The sequence below is a fragment of the Podarcis bocagei genome, assembly GCF_964188305.1.
Source record: "Podarcis bocagei genome assembly, chromosome: 9".
Lineage (NCBI taxonomy): Eukaryota > Metazoa > Chordata > Lepidosauria > Squamata > Lacertidae > Podarcis > Podarcis bocagei.
In genome coordinates this window covers 32,866,405-32,888,604 of record NC_138134.1, presented here as the reverse complement: position 1 = coordinate 32,888,604, position 22,200 = coordinate 32,866,405, and the positions used below count along the sequence as shown (strand labels likewise).

Here is a 22,200-nt window from a genome sequence, read left to right as displayed (position 1 = left end):
CAAAATGGGGTCCATCTTCAGAAAAGCTTTTCTGAGTCCTTTAGTACCTGGCAGTAAATAATAGTAAATAGCATCCACATCTTAAAATTCTGCTGTAACACTGCTCACAAGGGCAGAGATTGTCTGCACTTGGTAGCTCAGTGTTGTTCCCAATATCAGACAAGGTGCTCTATAAAGTGTACTACCCTTGTTCCCACTGCCCAGTGTGAATTTTTTTAAAAGCAAGGGAGAGGGTGGCAGCCCTGAAAAACATAATTTATCATCATTTTTAATACTGAAATTGTTCAGTCTGAAACATAATTGAGCTTCCAGCATCTTATTTTGCAGTCTTAAACTCTACCTTATTTAGAATAAGGTATATTAAATGATGGCTAACAATTACCTTATTTCTATATCTTTAGTGGACAAGTTGCTGATGTAACTTTATAGTACAGTGCTTAGTTTATAGTTGATGTTTAATATTTGCTTGCTGGTGTTAGTTAGCAAACCACTGGATGTCACTATTGTTCTTTGCAATAGCACTTGGTGTTTTATCTGGTAGTTCTGTATCTGCTTGGGAACCTATTTTGGAACAACAGTAGGTCATAGCAATTACTGTTGGCTAACTACTGTTAAAGGTATATTTATACTCCATGTTGAAGGAGAATCAAACTTGAATAACATGTCTCGTAGAAGACTTGTATTATTATTTTTTAAGATGAACAAATAGAGCATTGAAATTATGGATTTTCTGAAAATTCTGAAAAGCTTGAACTTTGCATTTGAGTTTAAAGTGCAAGCTCTTAAGGTGGTGAACAAAAGGTTGTTGAGCTTTGTTAAAACAGATAATAGATGGCACCCTTGATAAAAGTGGGTTGTGGTGGTGATAAAAAAATGCACACTGAATTTAGGCATGTTGATATTACAACTGCAGGTCCCTTGTTAAGACTGAGAGCCTGGGAGCTGAAGGTTCATTCCTTATTGCACCAAGATTCAGTGACGCTTTTTACTAACTCGGTGGCTTTCATACAGGATATAAAAGTTTTAAAATTTGTTCAGTGGAATGATTTCCTATTTAGGAAGTTAGTGGGTTTGCTTGTTCATTGTGATTTCTACCTTGGAAGATACGGGTAAAATATGCTGGCTCAGGGGCTAAATTAACAGACATTGGTAGCTATTAGCCAATAACAATTCAAACTGAATCTTGAGTCTGCTGATTAGGATTAAAGGGAGTTGTAGTGCAAAATATCTAGAGGACACTCATTATGTGTAGGCAAAGGGAATTCAGCCTTTCCTCCCCAAAAAGAAAAAGGGCTGGTGTAACTGTGTTTCAGCTGAATTTTTCTTTGCTAATGGAACACTTGTGTATTCCCTAATATACTTCTCTTCATTATTTATCCTTGCCCCAAAAGAGATGCATTAGATTTATGGAGATTCATCAGATAAATGCACAGTTGTTACTAATTTATTGCATGAGATTCAGACTCCTTTTTGGGTAGTACTTTTATTGCAGGTAACTCAGGGGAGAAAGCCACGTATACATCTTTAGCATCCCAGAGGGTTTACAACAACCTTGTTTATATTTTAAGTGCAAGTGTGTGTACTACACCTACACACACAAACTAACCACACATGGTTTCTCCTGTAATGTGTGTGTGTGTGCACAGCTTGTAAGTAATGGGATCTTGAAGCTTGAAGCATCGAGTTGGAAGGGACCCACAAGGATCATCTACTTTAACCCCCTGCAATGCAGGAATCTTTCACCCAATAATGTGGGGCTCAAACCCATAACCCTGAGGTTAAGAGTCTCATGCTCCAGCTACTGAGCTGTCTCTTAGGGCAAGTGTACTGAATGATAATGTACTGAAAAGCAATAAAACAGGAAATGCCACCAAAACTTTTCTTAGTGGGTGGTGTACAGAAAGCTAAGACTAGCTGATGCGACAGAAGCATCTGGTACTGCAAGTTGGCAGAAAATCGTATTGGCCATGGGCTGAAAGAGTCATGCAAATTGGCCCCAATTCTACAGGCAAACTCAGAAAGCAGTTAGGAGCAGAATGGGTATCATAATGTGATTGCAGGTTATTGAGAGGGTGTTGCAACAGAGGGGAGGCTTATAACAATTCAGAAGAGTGAACATTCTGACAAATCATAGTTTTCTCTGTTGTGATTATAACAACCACGTGATAACCTTTCCTTCTGAAAAACTACATGAAGGAGAAGGTTGCAGAGATTGCTGGCTAGATGATGTGAAAACATTGGGATTGGTTTTTTCCCTAGAAGGTACAATGTAACATCAAAATGTTTAAATTACATACAACTTTCATGTTTGTCCTTGTGGACTTAGGTTTTGTTTTTTCATGAAACAAAAGAAGGTCTTAAACATGGTTTTCATTCTGAAAACTGCTTCAAGATCCTACAAAAAGTAAGAAGCAGCAATCATTACTGTCCAATCATTACTGTAAGCTTAGCTTCTAAACTAGATTCATAATCATGCTCTATCCTGAGTACTGTGTATATTTTAAGTCCTCTCTTGGGGGTGGGGAGCACTTTGATTAACTAGGTGGTACGAAAGGGGTATTATAAGAGAATTTTCTCCAAATGGTCTTATTTATTGAGCCATAACTAGTGCTCTAGTTAATTCTGTTTTTTCACTGATAGTGGTTCTGATAACAACCATGTTCTGATTGTAAATATTTCAAAAATGTTAAAATATAACACACATATCTGTTGCAGGTGCAAGTATTGGCATTATGATGAAAACCTGCTCACCTCCAGCGTTATCATTGTCTTCCATAATGAGGGGTGGTCCACACTCATGAGGACAGTTCACAGTGTAATTAAAAGAACTCCAAGGAAATACCTGGCTGAAATTGTATTAATTGATGACTTTAGTAATAAAGGTAAATGCATTTAATATCAATATTAAACCCAGTAAGAGCTGAATCTGTCATTCTACAGGGAAGTTGAACCAACATAAAGAAATACTGTGCTGATAATTCAGTGGTTTCTGCTCTTAATAAGAAACCAGCCTGCAGATTTAAGAATATTGATCTGTGGATAGAGTCGGTAGCATGGTTTTCATTATAGATCAGTTTTTAAAAAGGAAAAAAAAATAGCTTTCGTGAATTAATGTAGTTTGTTCTAGCCTATTGAATGAAGAAGCATAAGTTCTATCACATTCAGCAAATATCTGTCTTTCTGTTTCTTTCAATGGAGACTTTGCAGAAAAATTCAATCCTTCTCAAAGAGTAATCATGACTCAAATCTTCATTCAAGGCTACATCTGTTCAGAGATAATGCAAGGGTTCCCTTGAACAGGAATCAACTCTCTCCTTTCCAACATATGGATTTATTTGACTGAAGGGTTTGTCAAAATGGATAGTGTAGGAAGCTTCACCTTTGCCTCTGTAGGTACTTCAACTGTCAACCTTGGATTTTCATTGCATTAAATGCTTATTACAGTAGCAGAAACTTTTAGATATGGTGTGAAATCTATCCCCCTGCACACGCAAATTGTTCCACACACTTACTGAAAGTTTGAGATGATGAAGTGCTTAAGCTGAAATATGGGTAGGGGGTTGGATTCCTAACAGATAAAGTTAATGTAGATACAAATGAAGGAGCAATTAATCAGGGTAATATGTAATGCAAATGAACCAATATTCCTTCTATTCTGTGCTATCTTCCCCTTTATTTCTGATGTATAGAGAGAGAATGCTACTGTCCCTTATTTTCCTTTACAGCACCTATGGCAGAATGCAATAGAGTTGCAGATGAGCATCTTAAACATGTGTGTGTTTGTGTGTGTGTTGCATAGTCCTAAAATAGCATAATGCTGAGAAAATGCTATAATCCACAGCAGTGTTTTCCTGCCACATTTGACTGTGGTAGCCTTAAATGTTAATAAAAGTCATGAGTGTTTTCTTGAAGGTATTTCATAATCTTTTTTTGCATGCACATCTGTCTTCAAATTCAGACATTACTAATATTTATTGTGGAGAGTGAATGCTACATCTCCTGCACCACCTCCTGGATTTTGTTGCCTATAAATGTTGACATTTTATTATGTGAGTTTAAAGACTTGATTATATTCATTTTTGGCATGTCAGAGAAGAGCTGTGAATGTGTCACTCACCCACAGTTAGTAAAGCAATAAGGAATACACAGTGAAAAACTGGAACACTTACGACACCAGGACAGCTTCCATTGTTACATTGCCTTACTCATGTTATAAAACTATGGGGGGAAGTGAGTGGAAAAATTGCTGGAGGTTTGTGCCTTTCTGTTGTCAAGAGTCTATAGTATGAGTTCTGAACTTTTCCAGAGTTCAGACATCACTTTCTTAGGTCTGACCTTTCCAACATTAGAAGGGCACACATCTTTTCTACTTCCCTACATGTATTTTAAAAATCCAAGTCTTGTTGGTAGTAGTTTTTAAGTGAGGTTACAGTTGTTATCAGCAAATATGCCAGGCAGTGATTTATGTAATTGCCTTAACTTCTGAGTATTTAGATATTAAGTCAATTATATTCAGTTTGTTTTTAATATAGATTTAGTTTGTGTTGTAAGCTCTAAGCTAAATATTTTATAACAAATATGGAAACTTCTTTTTTATTATTTGATAGCACACTTAAAAGAAAGACTAGAGGATTATATTAAGCAGTGGAATGGCCTTGTAAAGATTTTTCGAAATGAAAGGAGAGAAGGTTTAATTCAAGCTAGAAGCATTGGAGCCCAGAAGGCTAAACTTGGACAGGTAGAAAACCATTTGCTAAATAAAACCCTTCTTTCCCTACAGTCTGAATTTTGCTTTTAACAGATCTTAAACCACTTGATTATTTCAAGTATAGTTCTTAATTGCAAAATGGCATATGTAGTCTTTTAAAAGATAGCTATAAACTGATGTCAACGTACAATGCAAAAAGCTCAATTAAATCAATGTGTGTTTTGTGTAAGGAAATCTCAAAATGAGTTGAAATCTCCTTTCCTCTTTGTTTTAAAGGTTTTAATTTACCTTGATGCCCACTGTGAGGTGGCAGTAAACTGGTATGCAGCACTAATTGCTCCTATAGCTAAAGACAGGTAATAATAATCTGCTTATTTTTATACCTCAGAAAGCCTTTAACAGTAGCCTTAACAATTAGTAATTCACCCAGGGCAAGCAGCAGCTCTTTCTGGGTGAGTAACTTTATAGCTCAGGGTGGTCCAACATTCAGTCTGGGGGGTCACACATGGCCCTTGAGGTCTTTTTTGGTGACCCCCAGCCCACATGCTGCCTTCCCAAAGCCGGGTAAGTGAGACGCTAGTTAGCCTAGTTAGTACTTTCTCAGCTTTGGGAAGGAGCTGGGAGGGCTCTAGGATCCTGCCAGAGCTTTGCACTTCCTTCCCAAAGCTTTGCTTAGCTGGCTTTGGACAGGCAGTGCAAGGGCTAGAGGGGTCAAATTTTGGCATTGCTCTCCCCCCTCTTCCACAACAAGTCGATTGCGGCCTACAGGGTCCATGTCAAAGTACTCTTGTGGCCCACTTGGTATGAAAAGTTGGGCCGCATCGTTCTAGCTCATTCTCCAGGCTGCCTGAATAGGCATGATAAAAACTTGCCTGCAGTGCTGTTCTAGTGAGAAAAAGAACTGCATTAAGAAACTTGATTTGTTTTTTAAGCAGTAAAACCAGTGTAAACATCTGCCAAGGTTTGAAAACACTAAATGCACAGCAGATTACACTTACTATGCAAAGTTTTTAATCAGAAAAGTTTTAGGGGATTTGGTCAACTTGGTAAATTGAAAAGGAACAAAGTCTGGAACAGTATACTTTGGGGTTCCCCCCTCCCTTGTGGCTTTAAGGTGTTGTGGATTGTTAATGTGATCAAAGATACTTAAAACAAGGTATAAAATAATAAACGTCTGTTATGATAAATGTCTGCATATGAGGATTTCCTCTCAAACGTACAAACCAGAACAGTATTTAAAAAGTAAAATTCTAGCATATGATGTTCTAACATACTCTTGGTTCTATTCCCCCCCTTCCCCTTTTTAAATAATAGAGAACTGTAGTTCAGGTCCTACAGTAGGAGAGCTGATTCTGGCTTTGCCACCTTGCAAGCAAGAAAAGCAGACATCTTCATTTGTGAAATGTTGAAACACATGCAAAATTCAAATGGTTTATTGCCTGGTTTTAAATCATACCTGACCTTTCAAAAACTCTTTCCAGTGGGTTTAAACCAGTGATGGCCAAACTAGGCCCTCCAGATGTTTTGGGACTATAACCCCCAACATCCCTAGCTATAACAGGACCAGTGGTCAGGGATGATGGGAATTGTAGTCCCAAAACAGCTGGAGGGCCAAGTTTGGCCATCACTGGTTTAAAACAAGCCTTCTGTAAACAAGACGACAGTCCTCCTTACTCTCAAAGCTTAAGAGAGACAAATATATTCATATTTGCAAAAAGTGAAACACATAGCTTCCATCATTCACCTTGATATTTTGTTATCAGAAATCTGTGAAGGAAGAGGTAGATTGGTGTGTTGATGTTTCTGCTTTCAGCATTAATGTATTCTTAAATAAATTTGACCTCATCCTGCTCATTCATAATCCCCACTCCCCTGCTTTCCTTCTGCAAGAAGAGCACTGTATGTATATGCTATATTTATTGAAGTTATATTGGAATAAAGTGTAAGAGATAGCAGATGACTTATTGGATTAGACAGCTTAATCTTCTCTCTTCCCCTTCCATAAATGTTTCAGAACTACATGCACTGTGCCTCTAATAGATTACATAGATGGGAATGACTATTCCATTGAACCACAGCAAGGTGGGGATGAAGATGGCTTTGCCAGAGGGGCCTGGGACTGGAGCTTGCTATGGAAGCGTATTCCATTAAGCCACAAGGAAAAGGCAAAAAGAAAATATAAAACTGAGCCATATCGGTAAAAAATGCTGTTTCATTCTATTGATCTTTATAACTCATGCTTATCTAAATCCTTTCATTTTCCCCCTTTCTTTTCCATGAACCATGTGATTCGTTTAAATGTGCCATGTACCTGCTTTCATCCTCACCGCCACCATCCATAATCCTGCAGAACCACATGCACTGTGCCGCTTATAGATGTCATAGATGGCAACACTTATAACATTGTACCCCAAGGGGGTGGTGACGAAGATGGGTTTGCTAGAGGAGCATGGGATTGGAGTATGCTCTGGAAGAGGGTGCCCTTGACCAAACGTGAGAAGGAAATGAGAAAGACAAAAACTGAGCCGTATCGGTAATCACTAAACCACTTACACATTTCTCCTTTTCCTAAGGATGTACTGAACTATTAAATATTTGCATGAACTCTCCAGACCTTTAAAACAAAGCTAACAAAAGCAGATGCTCTGCGGAGATACATCGTTCTTTTCACTAATCTGTGGTCAAGCTCTTCTAACATAACCTTACTAACTCCTTTTGCTCTTCTGTGTCTTGTACTTATATACTCAGTTCTTTCAGCAAAATGTAGGGTGGCTGCTAATTGGATTGTTTAAACGAAACCTGTGGTCTGCCATTATACCTTGATTGTGTTAGAAATTGCTTAGTATCCTTATCAGGTGCTGTTTTGTCCTGCCCGGACAGGTGAACTGACATATGGAACTAATTGATAGATATTTACAGAAAGAAAATGCATCGTCCATGTGTCTTTTGTCTAAGTAACCTGTTATTTTAATGGCAAAGGGAAATGTTATGTTTCTCTGAATTTTTGCCTTTACCTATAAAATGATTTGTTCAAAAACAAAATTTGGCCAGAAAGGACTGAAAATGTTCTAATATACCTACTTCTTCCCCTAAACTAACTAGGCTGCGATTCTGCTTTGGTTCACTCACACTTCACTAATCCTGCAACTAGAATCCTTTTCATTTCAAAATTTCTTTTTTCCTGTAACCAAAGTAAATGTATTTTTGTATTATTTGACTATGCAATCATGCCATTTTAAGAATTCTGCTACTTTCATTTTACTCTCACTTTATTGTATTTTTGGAACTAATATTCCAAATCATTTTCAAGAAATTATGAAGCTTTGGACGACACGCACAAATTTTTGCTCCCGGACATAAAAAGTTGTAGGTCCTCTCACAGAAATGAGCATATTTTTTGCATTTATACACCGTTAATAAAACAGTTCTAGGAAGGAGGAGGAATCAAATAATTTAAAGTTAAGAGCACAACAGAAATTCATCACTGTACATTTATACTTACATTATATTTACATTTTCATATTTTTATTAGAATATTGACACTGGTTAATGCATGTTATGCAGGTTTTCACATTGGCATCTGGAGAGAAACCTAGAAACCTCCAATACCACTTTTTAAGAACATAATCTCTAGTCCTTATGATTGTAGAGAGAAAAAATGGGTTTGGTTGATAATGGCCAACTGAACAAGAACATGCTGAATGTTTTAAAGACCTAAAATGGTACATAAAGAAAAATTGTCATTGTTCATATTTGTATCCCATCTTTCCTCTGTTTTATAGCATACATGGGTATGGGTTAATCTAAATATTTTTAATAATGAATTGAATTTTGTTTATACTGAAAGAAAATATAGCCCAGCATCTTAACACTTTGTTCTGAGACATTGGTTAACTGCTTACAGTTCTGATAATGTCCATTTGGTTTGGTTTTGACCTTTCAGCTGTTCTGAACTTGACACAAATTCTTGGCATATTATGAACCATTTCTCTACAACTGCAAAAAGACTAGGAGTGTTTTTATGACTGTTTTATGACATTTAAAGGCAAGCAGGTCATGGAGAAAGCAAGCCTCCAGCCCAGTTCCCCCCCCCCCCCATTCTGGATCACAGCCTCTGTGACTGCTTATACATTAAAAACAACAAGTGTTGGGACTAAATCATACCAACATTTAGTCTGTACCTTACCTGGTACCTTGGATTCCAAAACGGTTTAGCCTGTTATCTGAACTTTGGAGTTCAAACAATTGCTATAAACTTTTTATTGAACACCATTAAAGCTTTATAATTTCTACCTATCAAAAACAATTGTCAGTTGATTCCTACATATAAAAGGGATTCCTTCTGGTCCATGGCATACAAACTGTTAGTTCCTCTTCTCGTTCCTAGGTCACCTGCAATGGCTGGTGGATTATTTGCCATCGAACGTGATTTCTTTTTTGAGCTGGGTCTCTATGATCCAGGTCTACAAATCTGGGGTGGTGAAAACTTTGAAATATCTTACAAGGTAGGCAACCATACCAAGAGTTGATAACTATCATATTTCAAGTAAATATGTGACCATCAGTCAGCTCAGTTCTTACAAGTTTATTTTTGTTTGGCCCAGGGACAGCAATACTTTCCTTGTTTTCCATCAGCCAACTCCTGATTAGTGCCATACAGACAACTATGCCTTACTGCATTTATTATGTTTATTGCTTTTGAAACTGTTGGGCCTACACCTTGTTTTCTGTGGGGCTCTTCATTCTCAGATGTACCTTTATCAGCAAGGCCATAATGATGCCAAATTCTTGCCTCCTCTGAACCAGAGACTCAAAATTACTAGAGGACACATCTGCCTCACATTTTGGCACATTATCTGTTGACTTAGTGGTTGCTAAAGTAAAGTCTGAGACCTGATTTTATAGATCAATAAGGGTGTAGGTTTTAGTCACTGGCACCTTTTTCATGTAGCCCAGTTTTGCTTGTAATTCTGAGTCTAGAGCAAAATTGGGTTGAATTATTTTGTAGCATGGATAGCCTCTGAAGATTACCCGTATTTTTCGCTCTATAAGATGCACCAGACCATAAGACGCACCTAGTTTTTGGAGGAGGAAAACAAGAAAAAAAATATTCTGAATCCCAGAAGCCAGAACAGCAAGAGGGATCGCTGCGCAGTGAAAGCAGCAATCCCTCTTGCTGTTCTGGCTTATGGGATAGCTGCGCAGCCTGAATTCGCTCCATAAGACGCACACACATTTCCCCTTACTTTTTAGGAGGGAAAAAGTGAGTCTTATAGAGCAAAAAAAATACGGTAGATGAGAGAGCTTCAGGTTTGGACATGCTACATTTCAGCTTTGTTGAAATGACATTGATACTATAACACAATTCCTAGGGACTAAGCACCACTGTACATAGTAGGACCTGCTTCTGAGCAAACATGCATAGAAGGAAGATCTTAAGAAATATATTGGAAATCTTAGACCTGTGCCCCAGATGTGGCTTACTGGGTGGGGTAGAGCAGCTACCACTAGCTTCTTGGTAGACGGGTCGTTGTTGTTTACTGGAAGGGAGAGGGGCCAGGTGGCAGGGAGATTGGCCAACCTCCCTGCCATCTCACTTCTCCCTCCCAGAAAGCAGTTCACCTGCTGGGAAGCAGCAAAGCAAAATGTTTTGTTTAATGCCTCCTAATAGAGAAAGAAGGTTTGAAATCATACAAACGATAGCTGAGCTTACTGCAGTTTAAGGGATTTACAAATACCACCAGCAAATTCTAAAAAAGTGGTTAAAATTGCTCAAGGTGTTGAAGTGAGTTATTTAATATTTCGATTTAAAACTTAATGGGCACCCTAAAATGACATGTAATATTAAATGAAATTTGTTCCTAATATTATCTGTGGATATAACTTCTAAATTGAATGCAATCCAGTTAAGAAATTAGGCAATTTTCAGTGGTGTGCACTAATTATTTGACATTTTTTCTTTCGAATGATATGTAAGGGCTCCTAATACTAAAGGACGGTGGTGGTGGTTATTGACATCTTGCAATGATGCTGAAAGCTTTGAAAAATAATAATAGCTAGTACTATAATTTAATGTTTACAAGTGTTTTATGAGATTTTGAAATTTGTGAATGTGTAATTCTCCCGTTCTCATCTCTTTCAACATATAAAAACCTGCAGATTTGGCAATGTGGAGGGAGGCTTCTGTTTGTGCCTTGTTCTCGTGTTGGACACATTTATCGTCTCCAGGGATGGCAAGGGAATCCACCTCCAGCATATGTTGGATCATCTCCTACTTTAAAGGTGAAGTTTTATGTCTTTAGCATTTGATTGCTAAATTAAAAATCTTAGACACATTCAAATCTATACCTTTTTCTCTTCCCTAGATGATGAGTTTTATTCTAACGGAATGAAAACATGTAATTTGATTTTAAAAAACACACACCTAAGTTAGTTGTGTGTGTGTGCGCGCATTTGTGTATCTGTAGAGCCACTCACTAATCCCATGGTTTCATAACTGGATAACCATGTTGAGGGCTGCTTAGTGTTCTTCACCTCCTAACCAAAGCAAGCAACATTTTATTTTATTACTAAATTTGGGAGCTTTTAAATTATACCTGTATTCCTGAAAGTGTCTTTATTTTTTAAATATAGAAAAGCACACACGTAATACCAGCATTTTGTTCGATTAAAGTTGATATAAATATGAATGCTGTATAAGAATTTTGCTTTAACGTTCTGGGAAATGAAACTACAGTGTGTTATCAAAAGATTTACCCACAAATGAAGTGTGTGCGCACATAAAGTGATAAAGAGAAAGCCTAGCCACAATTACCCATGCTCTGGTAAACTCTTGTTTGGGTTATTGTAAAATGAATTCGGTATATTTTTTCCCACAGAACTACGTCCGAGTTGTGGAGGTCTGGTGGGATGAATACAAAGATTACTTCTATGCTAGTCGTCCTGAGACAAAAGCACTAGCATACGGTGATATATCTGACCTGAAGAAATTTCGTGAAGATCACAAGTGCAAAAGTTTTAAGTGGTTTATGGAAGAAATAGCTTATGATATAACTTCTCACTATCCTTTACCACCTAAAAATCTGGAGTGGGGAGAGGTAAGTACAGTGTTTTTGCAGATCCATTCCTTGATACAAGTCATCATTTCAGGTGTCCTGAGCTACAGCAGCCACAAAGAGTCCTATTGCCCTTGTTCTTCCAGTCCAGAATTAATTATAGGAAGGACTAGTGTGTGCTGGAAAAACAAGGGGGATAGGAATCTCTTTGTGGCAATATTCAGGGAAGGAACCAGCACATTCAAATTCTAAAACTGTTTAGTTTAGATCTGCATGAATTACTTAAGAGTCCCAGGGCTTATGAACAAAACAATAAGTTGATGTGAAATCAGTCCAGATTTCAATATAGGAATTGGCAAAAAAAAATATTAGTACATATGTACATTTAACTCGAAGTTGACTGGGTTAAATGTGAACAGTGGACACAGAGAAGATAAAAACTTGCAAGAATGCAAAAAAAAGTGACACTATTTAAGTTGCTAGCATGAAGATGGAAAAAGAAAGAAGAATCCAGCTCCTACTTGATTATTTTTCTCAGTGTCGTAACTTCCTGTGTGCTAATCTGCTACTGACTCACTTGAAAGATTCGTTATCTCCTCATTCAGCAGAGCAGGGAGAACTCATCTTCCTTGCTCTGGCATGTGTGCAAGCTTCTAGCGCTGCTGATTTTCTGCCCCCCGCCCGGTGCGCACACTGCACCATACCCAAATCTGCTCCAAAGATTGGGTGAAACTCCCGTAACAATGTTAGGGAATGTGCAGTGGGGGGAGAGGTACCGCCATACAAGGAAAACACCTTGCAGAGACAACTGAAAGATTTAGCTTTATGTGGAATACAATCCACTGAACTCTCCTTGCTAACTATATTTACTTATAGGAAGGCTATGTACCCCAAGCTCCAGTTCTGCTGTACCTTTTTGTATAGTATACCAAAAGGGTGCCCATGACATCCATTGGTATAGTGGATTTTTTTCCTTCTAATAGTTATCAGTATTCTGACTCCAGCACATTATGTTGAGGTCTTCGGTGAGCTGTGTGTGTCATTTCAGAAATCTCTGTACAACTACATAATACTTTTTTCATAAGCAAGTTATTAGCTTCCTAATTTTATTTTGAAATGTTTAGCTACAATATTAATTATACATGTGTTTCAGATCAGAGGCTTTGAATCTGCTTACTGCATAGACAGCATGGGGCATTCCAATGGGGGCTTTGTGGAACTTGGACCATGTCACAGAATGGGAGGAAATCAAGTAAGTAGTCTCAAAGCAAGATCTTTGGAATTACGAGGAATGCCAAAAGATTAAACTTTTTGCCTGTGGATTTTCCAGTGAGCCAGTGTGTGAGCCAGTGTGGTGTAGTGGTTAAGAGCGATAGACTCATAACCTGGTGAACCGGGTTCGCTTCCCCGCTCCTCCACATGCAGCTTCTGGGTGACCTTGGGCCAGCCACACTTCTTTGAAGTCTCTCAGCCCCACTCACCTCACAGAGTGTTTGTTGTGGGGGAGGAAGGGAAAGGAGATTGTGAGCCGCTTTGAGACTCCTTAGGGTAGTGGTAAAGCGGGATATCAAATCCAAACTCCAACTCCTCCTCCTCTTCTTCTTCTCCTTCTTCTTCCATCGCTGTAAACAGTACTAAATTAGTTGAAGCACAACTTTACACACACACACACAGAGCGAGAGAGAGCGCACTGGGAGCTGTCATGTGTGTGAAGGCCACTACTGCATTATCACAATAAAATTATAAATCATATTACTGAACCACCCTGGGTTCCTTAGAGAGGAAGGACAGGATATAAATTAAATAATAACCATTATTTTTAATTGTTTTACATAGGGAACTGTTGTGGATCACAAAAGCATTGTTGATGGCTCAAATTTAGATACTATTTGTGCTTATTTCTATGTTTCCTCTGCAGCCCCTTGTACCTTCTGAAAATCTGCTTGGGGGATTAGGGGCTCCTATGGAGCAATTTGGGGCAGCTTTAGGGAGAAAGGAGAATCACCAAAAAATTCTGCCTCCTCCCCTCCACCAAATGGATCAAAAGCTTTCTGTAGATGGAAGGAAAAGGAACCTTTCTGTTCATGGATCTAATCCAAGTTGTTATATTTTGGGTATATATGTGTGTTGTTCTAAACTACTCTGAGTGCAATGTTTACCCAAAAAAAGTGGTATACAAATAAAGTGACTATGATTACTATAAATTTTAGGATAAAACAATATATAAAAACCTAAAAACACATACCGTATTTTTCGCCCCATAAGACGCACTTTTCCCCCTCCAAAAATGAAGGGGAAATGTGCCTGCGTCTTATGGGGCGAATGCAGGCTTTCGCTGAAGCCTGGAGAGCGAGGGGGGTCAGTGCGCACCGACCCCTCTCGCTCTCCAGGCTTCAGGAAGCTCTGCGCAACCCTCGGGAGACCGGCTCCGCCCCGCTCCCGGTGGCCGCGCAGAGCTGCCTGCGGTCCTGGGACCAGCGCAGCTCTGCGCTGCCATCCGGAGCGGGGCGCTAAGCTCCGCCCCGCTCCCAGTGGCCGCGCAGAGCTGCCTGCGGTCCTGGGACCAGCGCACCTCTGCGCTGCCATCCGGAGCGGGGCGCTAAGCTCCGCCCCGCTGCCGGTGGCCGTGCAGAGCTGCCTGCGGTCCTGGGACCAGCGCAGCTCTGCCCGGCCACCGGGAGCCGGGGGAGAAGCTCCGCCCCACTCCCGGTGGCCGAGCAGAGCTGCCTGCGGTCCCGCCCCGCTCTGGATGGCGGCACAGAGCTGCCTGCCGTCCCGGGACTGCAGGCAGGTCTGCGCCGCCATCCCGAGCGGGGCGCTAAGTCCCGCCCGCTCTGGATGGCGGCGCAGAGCTGCCTGCCCTGCCGGGACTGCAGGCAGGTCTGCGCCGCCATCCCGAGCGGGGCGCCAAGTCCCGCCCCGCTCGGGATGGCGGCACAGAGCTGCCTGCCGTCCCGGGACGGCAGGCAGGTCTGCGCCACCATCCGGAGCGGGGCGCTAAGTCCCGCCCGCTCTGGATGGCGGCGCAGAGCTGCCTGCCCTGCCGGGACTGCAGGCAGGTCTGCGCCGCCATCCCGAGCGGGGCGCTAAGTCCCGCCCGCTCTGGATGGCGGCGCAGAGCTGCCTGCCCTGCCGGGACGGCAGGCAGGTCTGCGCCACCATCCGGAGCGGGGCGCTAAGTCCCGCCCGCTCTGGATGGCGGCGCAGAGCTGCCTGCCCTGCCGGGACTGCAGGCAGGTCTGCGCCGCCATCCCGAGCGGGGCGCTAAGTCCCGCCCCGCTCTGGATGGCGGCGCAGAGCTGCCTGCCCTCCCGGGACTGATGCACTTCTCCCCATCGCCAGCCCCACAAGCTTGGGGGACAGCGGGGAGGCAGAGCGTGCCTTCCCACTGTTCCCCGACCTGGTTCTTCCAGCCCCGCACCTGGGGGTGGAAATAAAAAAATTTTCTTTATTTCCCCCCCAAAAAACTAGGTGCGTCTTATGGGCCGGAGCGTCTTATGGGGCGCAAAATACGGTGCTAGGGGAAGTCCAAATCTATATTCATAACATTTATTCATTTTATTTAAAAGCATTTCTAGACAGCTTAATATGTTAAAATCCCCAAGGGGTATACAAATATGAGTGTCTAGCGTAACTGTATTTCCAATCAGTGTCACCCAGCTAGCAGTGAAAAGTTTCCATTGGCAGAATGAGAATGGAAGCATTTTTTCAGCATTTCCCCCTGCAGCCTCCTTATGACTTCTCTAAATCTGCTCCAGAGAGACCTCCAACTCTCTGGAGCCAATTTAGCAGGGTGCTGCTTTGGGAAGAGAGAATTGCTGAAAATTGCTTCCTCCCCTTTCCAACTCATAGAAGCCTCCTATCAGCTAAGCATGAATACATCCCCATAGTCTGCCTTTCATGATGGGAGTTTCAGCAACATACAACTCCTTTCTTCTCCTTCTACCATCACTTCATACCATAGCTGATGAGTGCTGTTGGGATTCAGACCAGTAGCCCTGACTTCTGTGATTCATTCAACTCATTGCTGGTATTGAAGGCCAGTGTTTGGAATGCTGATGTTTAAATCAGAAGACATGTGAGCTGGCTTCTGATGAACAATGCCATTTTCCCCTTTTGACCCTAACATTTGCTCACAGTTCATGTTGTCTGACCAATCCAAAACGTATTGTAAACCGCTAAGAGGCTTTATTACAATCAAGGGAAATGTTGTTGTTGTTGTTGTTTAGTCGTGTCCGACTCTTCGTGACCCCATGGACCAAAGCATGCCATATATTAGTTTTGTTAAATACAGATAAAATGTTACTATTATTGGTGCTCAGCAAATTTTAGCTCCTTCCAGTTGCACAGCTTACTGTTTCCAAATCAAGAAAGCAATATTGGACCCACTTACCTGCAGATGTAAGCAATACCTCAATCACTGATAAGCATGACCACATGACAGAGCATTGTGATGGACCTTGTGTATCCTTAGGTCATGCTGGGGCTTACTTCTGAGCAGACAATGTACTGTGCTTGTCTGTAAAAGTCTCTTGCCTTCAGTATACTTCTAAAAAGCAAAAGACAAGTATATTGAATAATTGTAATATTGCTTCTGAGCAGTATCATTTTTAACATGTCAGTTATTACTTTAGCATTTCAGCAGTTACTGGTATAAAATATATAGTGGTTTTTAATGTTATATTTTTTCCTATTAGTTGTTCAGAATTAATGAAGCCAACCAGCTCATGCAGTATGACCAGTGCTTGAGTAAAGGACCTGATGGCACCAAAGTTATGATTACACACTGCAATCTAAATGAATACAAGGAGTGGCAGTACTTCAAGGTATCTAATCAGTGATATGAATTTTCATCTTCTCTTGTGAGCGATCTGTGTACTGAAGAATCTTATAATTACTTTTGTTGCTTTCAATGATGGAGAAATAAGATTTGGGGATATCTGGCAAAGTTTTTCTTTCAAAAGTATCCAGCTCAAGCAACAGTGCAAAGTTTATTTTATTGTAAACATAGGAGCCATATTGGAGAACACAAAAGATGGAAACTTAAGTGCACAGATGAGATAATATATCTTACCTCTTTGTTGGCACTTTCTCATCTTCTCTTCTACCAGAAAACAAATACATTGGGATAGACTAGCCAGGGAGTATATACAGAACTTAATTGACCTCTAGCAATTAATGAACAGAATCTCTCTGAGCACGATCAGGTGGATTTCCTTCCCAGCTGAATGAAAACAGCTCTTCCACCCTCACCTCAGGTTGGGAGTCAAGATTCACACTATCTCAGCTATGAATATAATTTCCAGAGAGACTTGAGCCTTAACATATAGAAGGATGGGGATAAGGGAAAGCATGTCAATAGGGTCTGGTCAGGGGGAGAGCGAAGGGGCACAAGAAGAAGAAAAATTGCTAAACTGGAATACAGAGGGGGTGTTAAAATGATATTAGGTAAGAGTGGTTGATATATTGTCTGAGACATGACTGGGGCAGGGGAGCAAAGAAGGGTACAGGAAAGAATATTGGAGTAACTGATGGCCTACAGCACATAGGGGAAAGGTGACCAGGAAAAGAGAATGTTCATGTTCTCTCCCCACCACCACCACCTTCCCTTTGTAAACACATTTCGTAACATCTAATAAGAGGTAAAGGGACCCCTGACCATTAGGTCCAGTCGCGGACAACTCTGGGGTTGCGGCACTCATCTCACTTTACTGGCCGAGGGAGCCGGCGTACAGCGTACATGCGGGTCATGTGGCCAGCATGACTAAGACACTTCTGGCAAACCAGAGCAGTGCACAGAAATGCCGTTTACCTTCCTGCTGGAGCGTACCTATTTATCTACTCGCACTTTGTTCTTTCAAACTGCTAGGTGGGCAGAAGCAGGGACCGAACAACGGGAGCTCACCCCATCACGGGGATTCAAACTGCCGACCTTCTAATTGGCAAGCCCTAGGCTCTGTGGTCGAATTATGTGGAATCTGAGGGGATGGGAGAGATCACCAGCCCATGCCTTTTGAGCAGTTGATTGCGGTGACCTATCCCAGACACTGTGGCTTCAGAAACTGTTGTGTCCCTCCCTCTCTCCCCCTCACTCCCCCTGCTCAGAAATTTAAACCCTTAGTTATATATGAGCAAGGTTACCACAGATACCCTAATCTAATGAGTTGATATCTGCAATATCTGAAACCCTTTATATAAAGGGTTTCAGATAATGCAGATATCAACACATTAGATGATTAGGGTATCTGGTAAGTAACTTTGTTCATATATAAATAAATAAAATGTATTAATCATTTTCAAGGCAAACCATATAGCAACTGATAAGAACGGTAGTTTCAGTAGGACTTGGCAGATTGTTCTTGGGAAGTAACAGCTTTTTGCTTGCTTCTTGTTTTGCAGAATCTACATAGATTTACCCATATCCCTTCAGGAAAATGTTTGGACCGTACAGAGGTTCTACACCAAGTGTTTATTTCAGAGTGCGACTCAAATAAAGCGACACAAAAATGGGAAATGAACAATATCCTTAATGTGTAGACAAAATAAGCCCAGACCTACCTATGACAAGTTGAATTCATATAGGACTGAAGATAGCCTGAAAACTGCTGCAACTATTAACTTCGTACAGCTGCGAGCCTGGAACCTCTTGATCTAGATGAAGGACGTAGATGGACAGTGATAGATTTATCAACTTGCAGTTGATGTTTACAAAAACTGCTCTTACCTTAAACTTTAATAGATGTTTACATCTCTCTCTTTTTTGTTTCGTTTTTAGGATGTTTTTGTTTTATGGTGCGTTAGTTAATAACTGAATGTGCTTTTGACTTTGTTTCTCTTTTACTAGGAGCAAAGCTAAAAGCACCAACTTGGATCTGTAGTGGGAAGTTGTTTGCAGTCATGCAAAGGGTGCTTTTCTGCACCATCTTCTGGTGACAGCCTCCACCCCAAAAGCCCCTCCTGATGGCTGGAGGAACTTCTGGAATGGCTTTTTGAGTGGCATAAAGGGCTGCGAATTGGCAGCTTCCCATGTGTGCATAAGTGCCATCCACTTGCGCACAGGCAGGGGAATTGGATCCAAGCATGTTGTTGTCTTCTTTGGGATTACACTCAGGGGTCTGCAGGCAGTTTTTATTTTTTTAAACACTCACACTTGAAAAAGGTTGGAGTAACCAGACTTTGCTATAACGTGGTGATTATCAACCTGTTGTACGTTGTTTTGATTTTACATCTTACCAAGCACTGCCACAGGTTTTTTAGCCAGGGTGGCCTTCTTTCACAGTCATGCTGCTTTTTTGAAAGGTGGATTTTCAATGTATTTAGTGCCTCTTTAATTTTTCCTCTGTAGTTCACAAGAAGAAAAATCATCATAGAACAAGTTAGTCAAAGTGTCTCCTTTTTTAAAATAGGGATGAGTTGGTAAAGCTCTTGTGGTTTAAGATATTGCCAAATTTACAATAACACTCCTTATTTCATATGGTTAAGGGCAACAAATTGAGACACAAGTCATAACAGGGATACTGTGAGAGGAACCTGAAATAGTGATGCTAAAGCTTCACTGGAACCTTTGGAAAGAAGGTTGTAGTTAGTATATACTTAGTAGCACTTAAATCCATGAGCCACTTGTGTAAAATAGCATTGAAGTAGCTTACATCTTCTGTGTTACAGTATATAGCTGAAACTGAAATTTAGCACTAAGTGATGCATTCAGTGGAAGTGAGCACTCCAAATTGCAACTAAAAAAAATTCAAGCACTAACTTCCCTGCTGTATCATGCCTTACGAAACTTCTGTATATGTCAAAATTGAAATATGTGTACATCTGCACAATGTAGAACAGTAAAATTGATCCAATTCACTTTCCTTGTGATAAATGGGAATCGCAGAAGAACTGGATTAAAAAAAAGAAATCAAATTATTTTACAAGCACTCGGCATGTAAAGGGATATTGTCAACTAGCTAAAGATCCATACGTATATAGATTAGAAATGAGCAAATGGGAATTGAAGGTGAATTCAAAGGCTCTCTTTCTTCCTCCAAAGAATTAGAGTGTTTAAACTTCAGGATTGTGTTATGACTACAAATTATATAATGACGCCATGGCATGAACAGAAAATGGAAAATAAAGATACTGAAAAGATAAAAACTAAGGGAAAGTTTCTTAAAACATTTGTGCTGAATATTACCCTAAACATGGCGGGGGAGGGGGGAGATAATAAATGATACCTGCTTCAATATTTAATCCAATTCAAATGCAGAGATACTAAGAGGTTTGGTATTAGTTTCTGGCCCCTGCTGTACAGTTAGGCACACCTGAATTCTACTGAAATCAGCTAGGTTCATATGCATGTGACTCTGCAGGATTTTTAGCTCAAAATTAAACTCGATGATTTGATTAAATTCCCATAGTATTAACTCCTTGATCTTCACTCAAGCAACTCCTAAAAGTGAGCAATGGAGATGCTTCAGTTACAAGGCCAAATTTTAGTTTAGGTATAGCTTAGTGTTCTGTTACAACATTTAGTAAACCCAAAATTCTGGCCTTAATAAAGGCCTGCTACATATAGTTTGGAATCTTTAATTATTTCTTTGGTGTTGATCTTTTGGGCCTCCTCTGAAAGGTGTGAATAATTAAATTAGAAAATGGAGGAAGAAATAAAAAGGATAATAAGGGTGTGGGTACATTTTATTGTTTGTATGTATGAAAACAGATTTTCATTTTCTTTGTTGGACAGAGGTTAATTTAATCACATTACTATGCATAAATGAAAGATGGCACATCGATTGTGCAGGCGCGTGTGTGTATCAAATGGGTATTGTGTGCAATTACATTAAAATCCAATACTGTATGTGAATATGGATCTGTATTTTTAAACTCCAAATCTTACAAAACATAAACTGTTACTCCTAATGACTTTTCCTACTGTAACCTGCTTTTTGAAAAGTAGATTCCATATCCTTGCTTTGTAAGTTGATCACTATGCATTTCTACACATTTTATAAATTTGATTTATGCAGATTTTGATACACTGTATGTTTCTGTAAAGACTGTATAAATCTTCAAAAGTTTTAATAGGGATGAAACTTGGGTATCTTGTGTATATCTTAATTCTGGGTTGCTTGTTTTTTAGGTGAAGAAAATAAATTTTAACTTGTGGGTTTATTATATATTTGCACCAAAAACTTCTTTTTCTAATCACGTTCCTATTGAATCAAAACGCCTTTAGAGTGTACGTATGTAGTGCATACGTAATTGTTAAATAGAATCCTTTCATTTTTCTTGCTTGTTCCCTAACATAAGTAAGCAATCCTTACTCTCAGCTAGAATAGCAGTGAGACTAAACAGAGCCAGAACCACAGCAGCACCTGCAGGTCTGCTTCTTGTACTTAGTGTGGCAGGTTGGGAAGTAATAAAAAAGGTAGGCTCCTGTGTGCCAGCTTCAGCAGAGCAGTCCTGATAGGCCCTACCTGAATCAGATTAGCATCCAGTGGATCCTTGAATGGTCCAATTCCATACACAAAATGCCCCATTCCAGGGCTTTCCACTGGTGGGAATACCATTGTTAGTAGCTTCTACCCACCCGTCCTTGATAGGTGCAGTGGTGGCCTCAAAGCCCAGATGAGCTCAACAGAATTAGGCAGTGAGATACTACTGCCACTTTCTAACCCCTTATGCTACTACAGATCAGGGGTTAGGATTGCTCTGCTTATCTTGTAGGCAATAGATAATAAATACCGCATATTGGTCCACCTTATAGGCTCAAGTAGTTAGCTGCATGAGGAAATTCCTGGAAAAAAGGATGCTGCAATGATGTTCACCTACAAAAGCATATAGCATTTCTCTTAAGTGATATGGCAAGGTTTACGATGCCATTCTTCTGCCAACCTAGCAGTTCAAAAGCATACCAGTTCAAGTAGATAAATAGGTACTGCTACTGCGGGAAGGTTGACAGTGTTTCCATGTGCTCTGGCACTCCTCAGTCCTCCGCGTGCCAGCAGTGATTTAGTCAAGTTGGGCACATGACCCAGAAAGCTGTCTGTGGATAAATGCCGGCTCCTTCAACCTGAAAAGCAAGATGAGCACCGCACCCCAGTCACCTTTGACTGGACTTAACCATCCAGGGGTTCTTTACCTTTACCTTTTCCGCCTTTATGGCAGTTTTAGGAAAGTGTTAAAGCCTTGAGGATTCCGCTTCCAGATTCATCTTTTCTGAAGATCAGTATAAAAGGAAAATTTGTTCCTAGCAGAGTTCAAGGAAGATACGCCATGCAAATGTTGCTTTCCTTCTTTTAAAAACTGATTTTTCTTAGTTTCCATATTTTGAGTGTGTAAACAAGTCTAGAAGCAGAGTATTTTAGGCCAACCGATGCTTATATTGCTGTAGCAACCAATACTTATTCCAGTGTCATGAGGCAACTTGCCAACTTTTAGGATGCACTC

General features: G+C 40.4%; 1 protein-coding gene across 5 annotated transcripts in view; it reads left to right on the top strand.

The window, feature by feature from the left end:
• Positions 1–20,927, top strand: part of GALNT7 (polypeptide N-acetylgalactosaminyltransferase 7) — a 45,009-nt gene extending 24,082 nt beyond the window's left edge. For 2 of the 5 annotated variants that reach the window (XM_081208879.1, XM_081208881.1), the window contains exons 3-12: positions 2,716–2,882; positions 4,608–4,738; positions 4,985–5,064; positions 7,059–7,241; positions 9,096–9,213; positions 10,868–10,990; positions 11,587–11,805; positions 12,917–13,015; positions 16,461–16,589; positions 18,163–20,927. In XM_081208879.1, coding sequence (XP_081065005.1) covers positions 2,716–2,882; positions 4,608–4,738; positions 4,985–5,064; positions 7,059–7,241; positions 9,096–9,213; positions 10,868–10,990; positions 11,587–11,805; positions 12,917–13,015; positions 16,461–16,589; positions 18,163–18,300 — 1,387 coding nt within the window. In that variant the 3' untranslated portion in view covers positions 18,301–20,927. Of the gene's footprint in view, positions 1–2,715; positions 2,883–4,607; positions 4,739–4,984; positions 5,065–6,722; positions 6,906–7,058; positions 7,242–9,095; positions 9,214–10,867; positions 10,991–11,586; positions 11,806–12,916; positions 13,016–16,460; positions 16,590–18,162 lie in introns of all 5 variants that reach the window. The other 3 variants (XR_014011738.1, XM_081208882.1, XM_081208880.1) reach the window with 3 other exon arrangements.
• Positions 20,928–22,200: the final 1,273 nt, after the last annotated feature.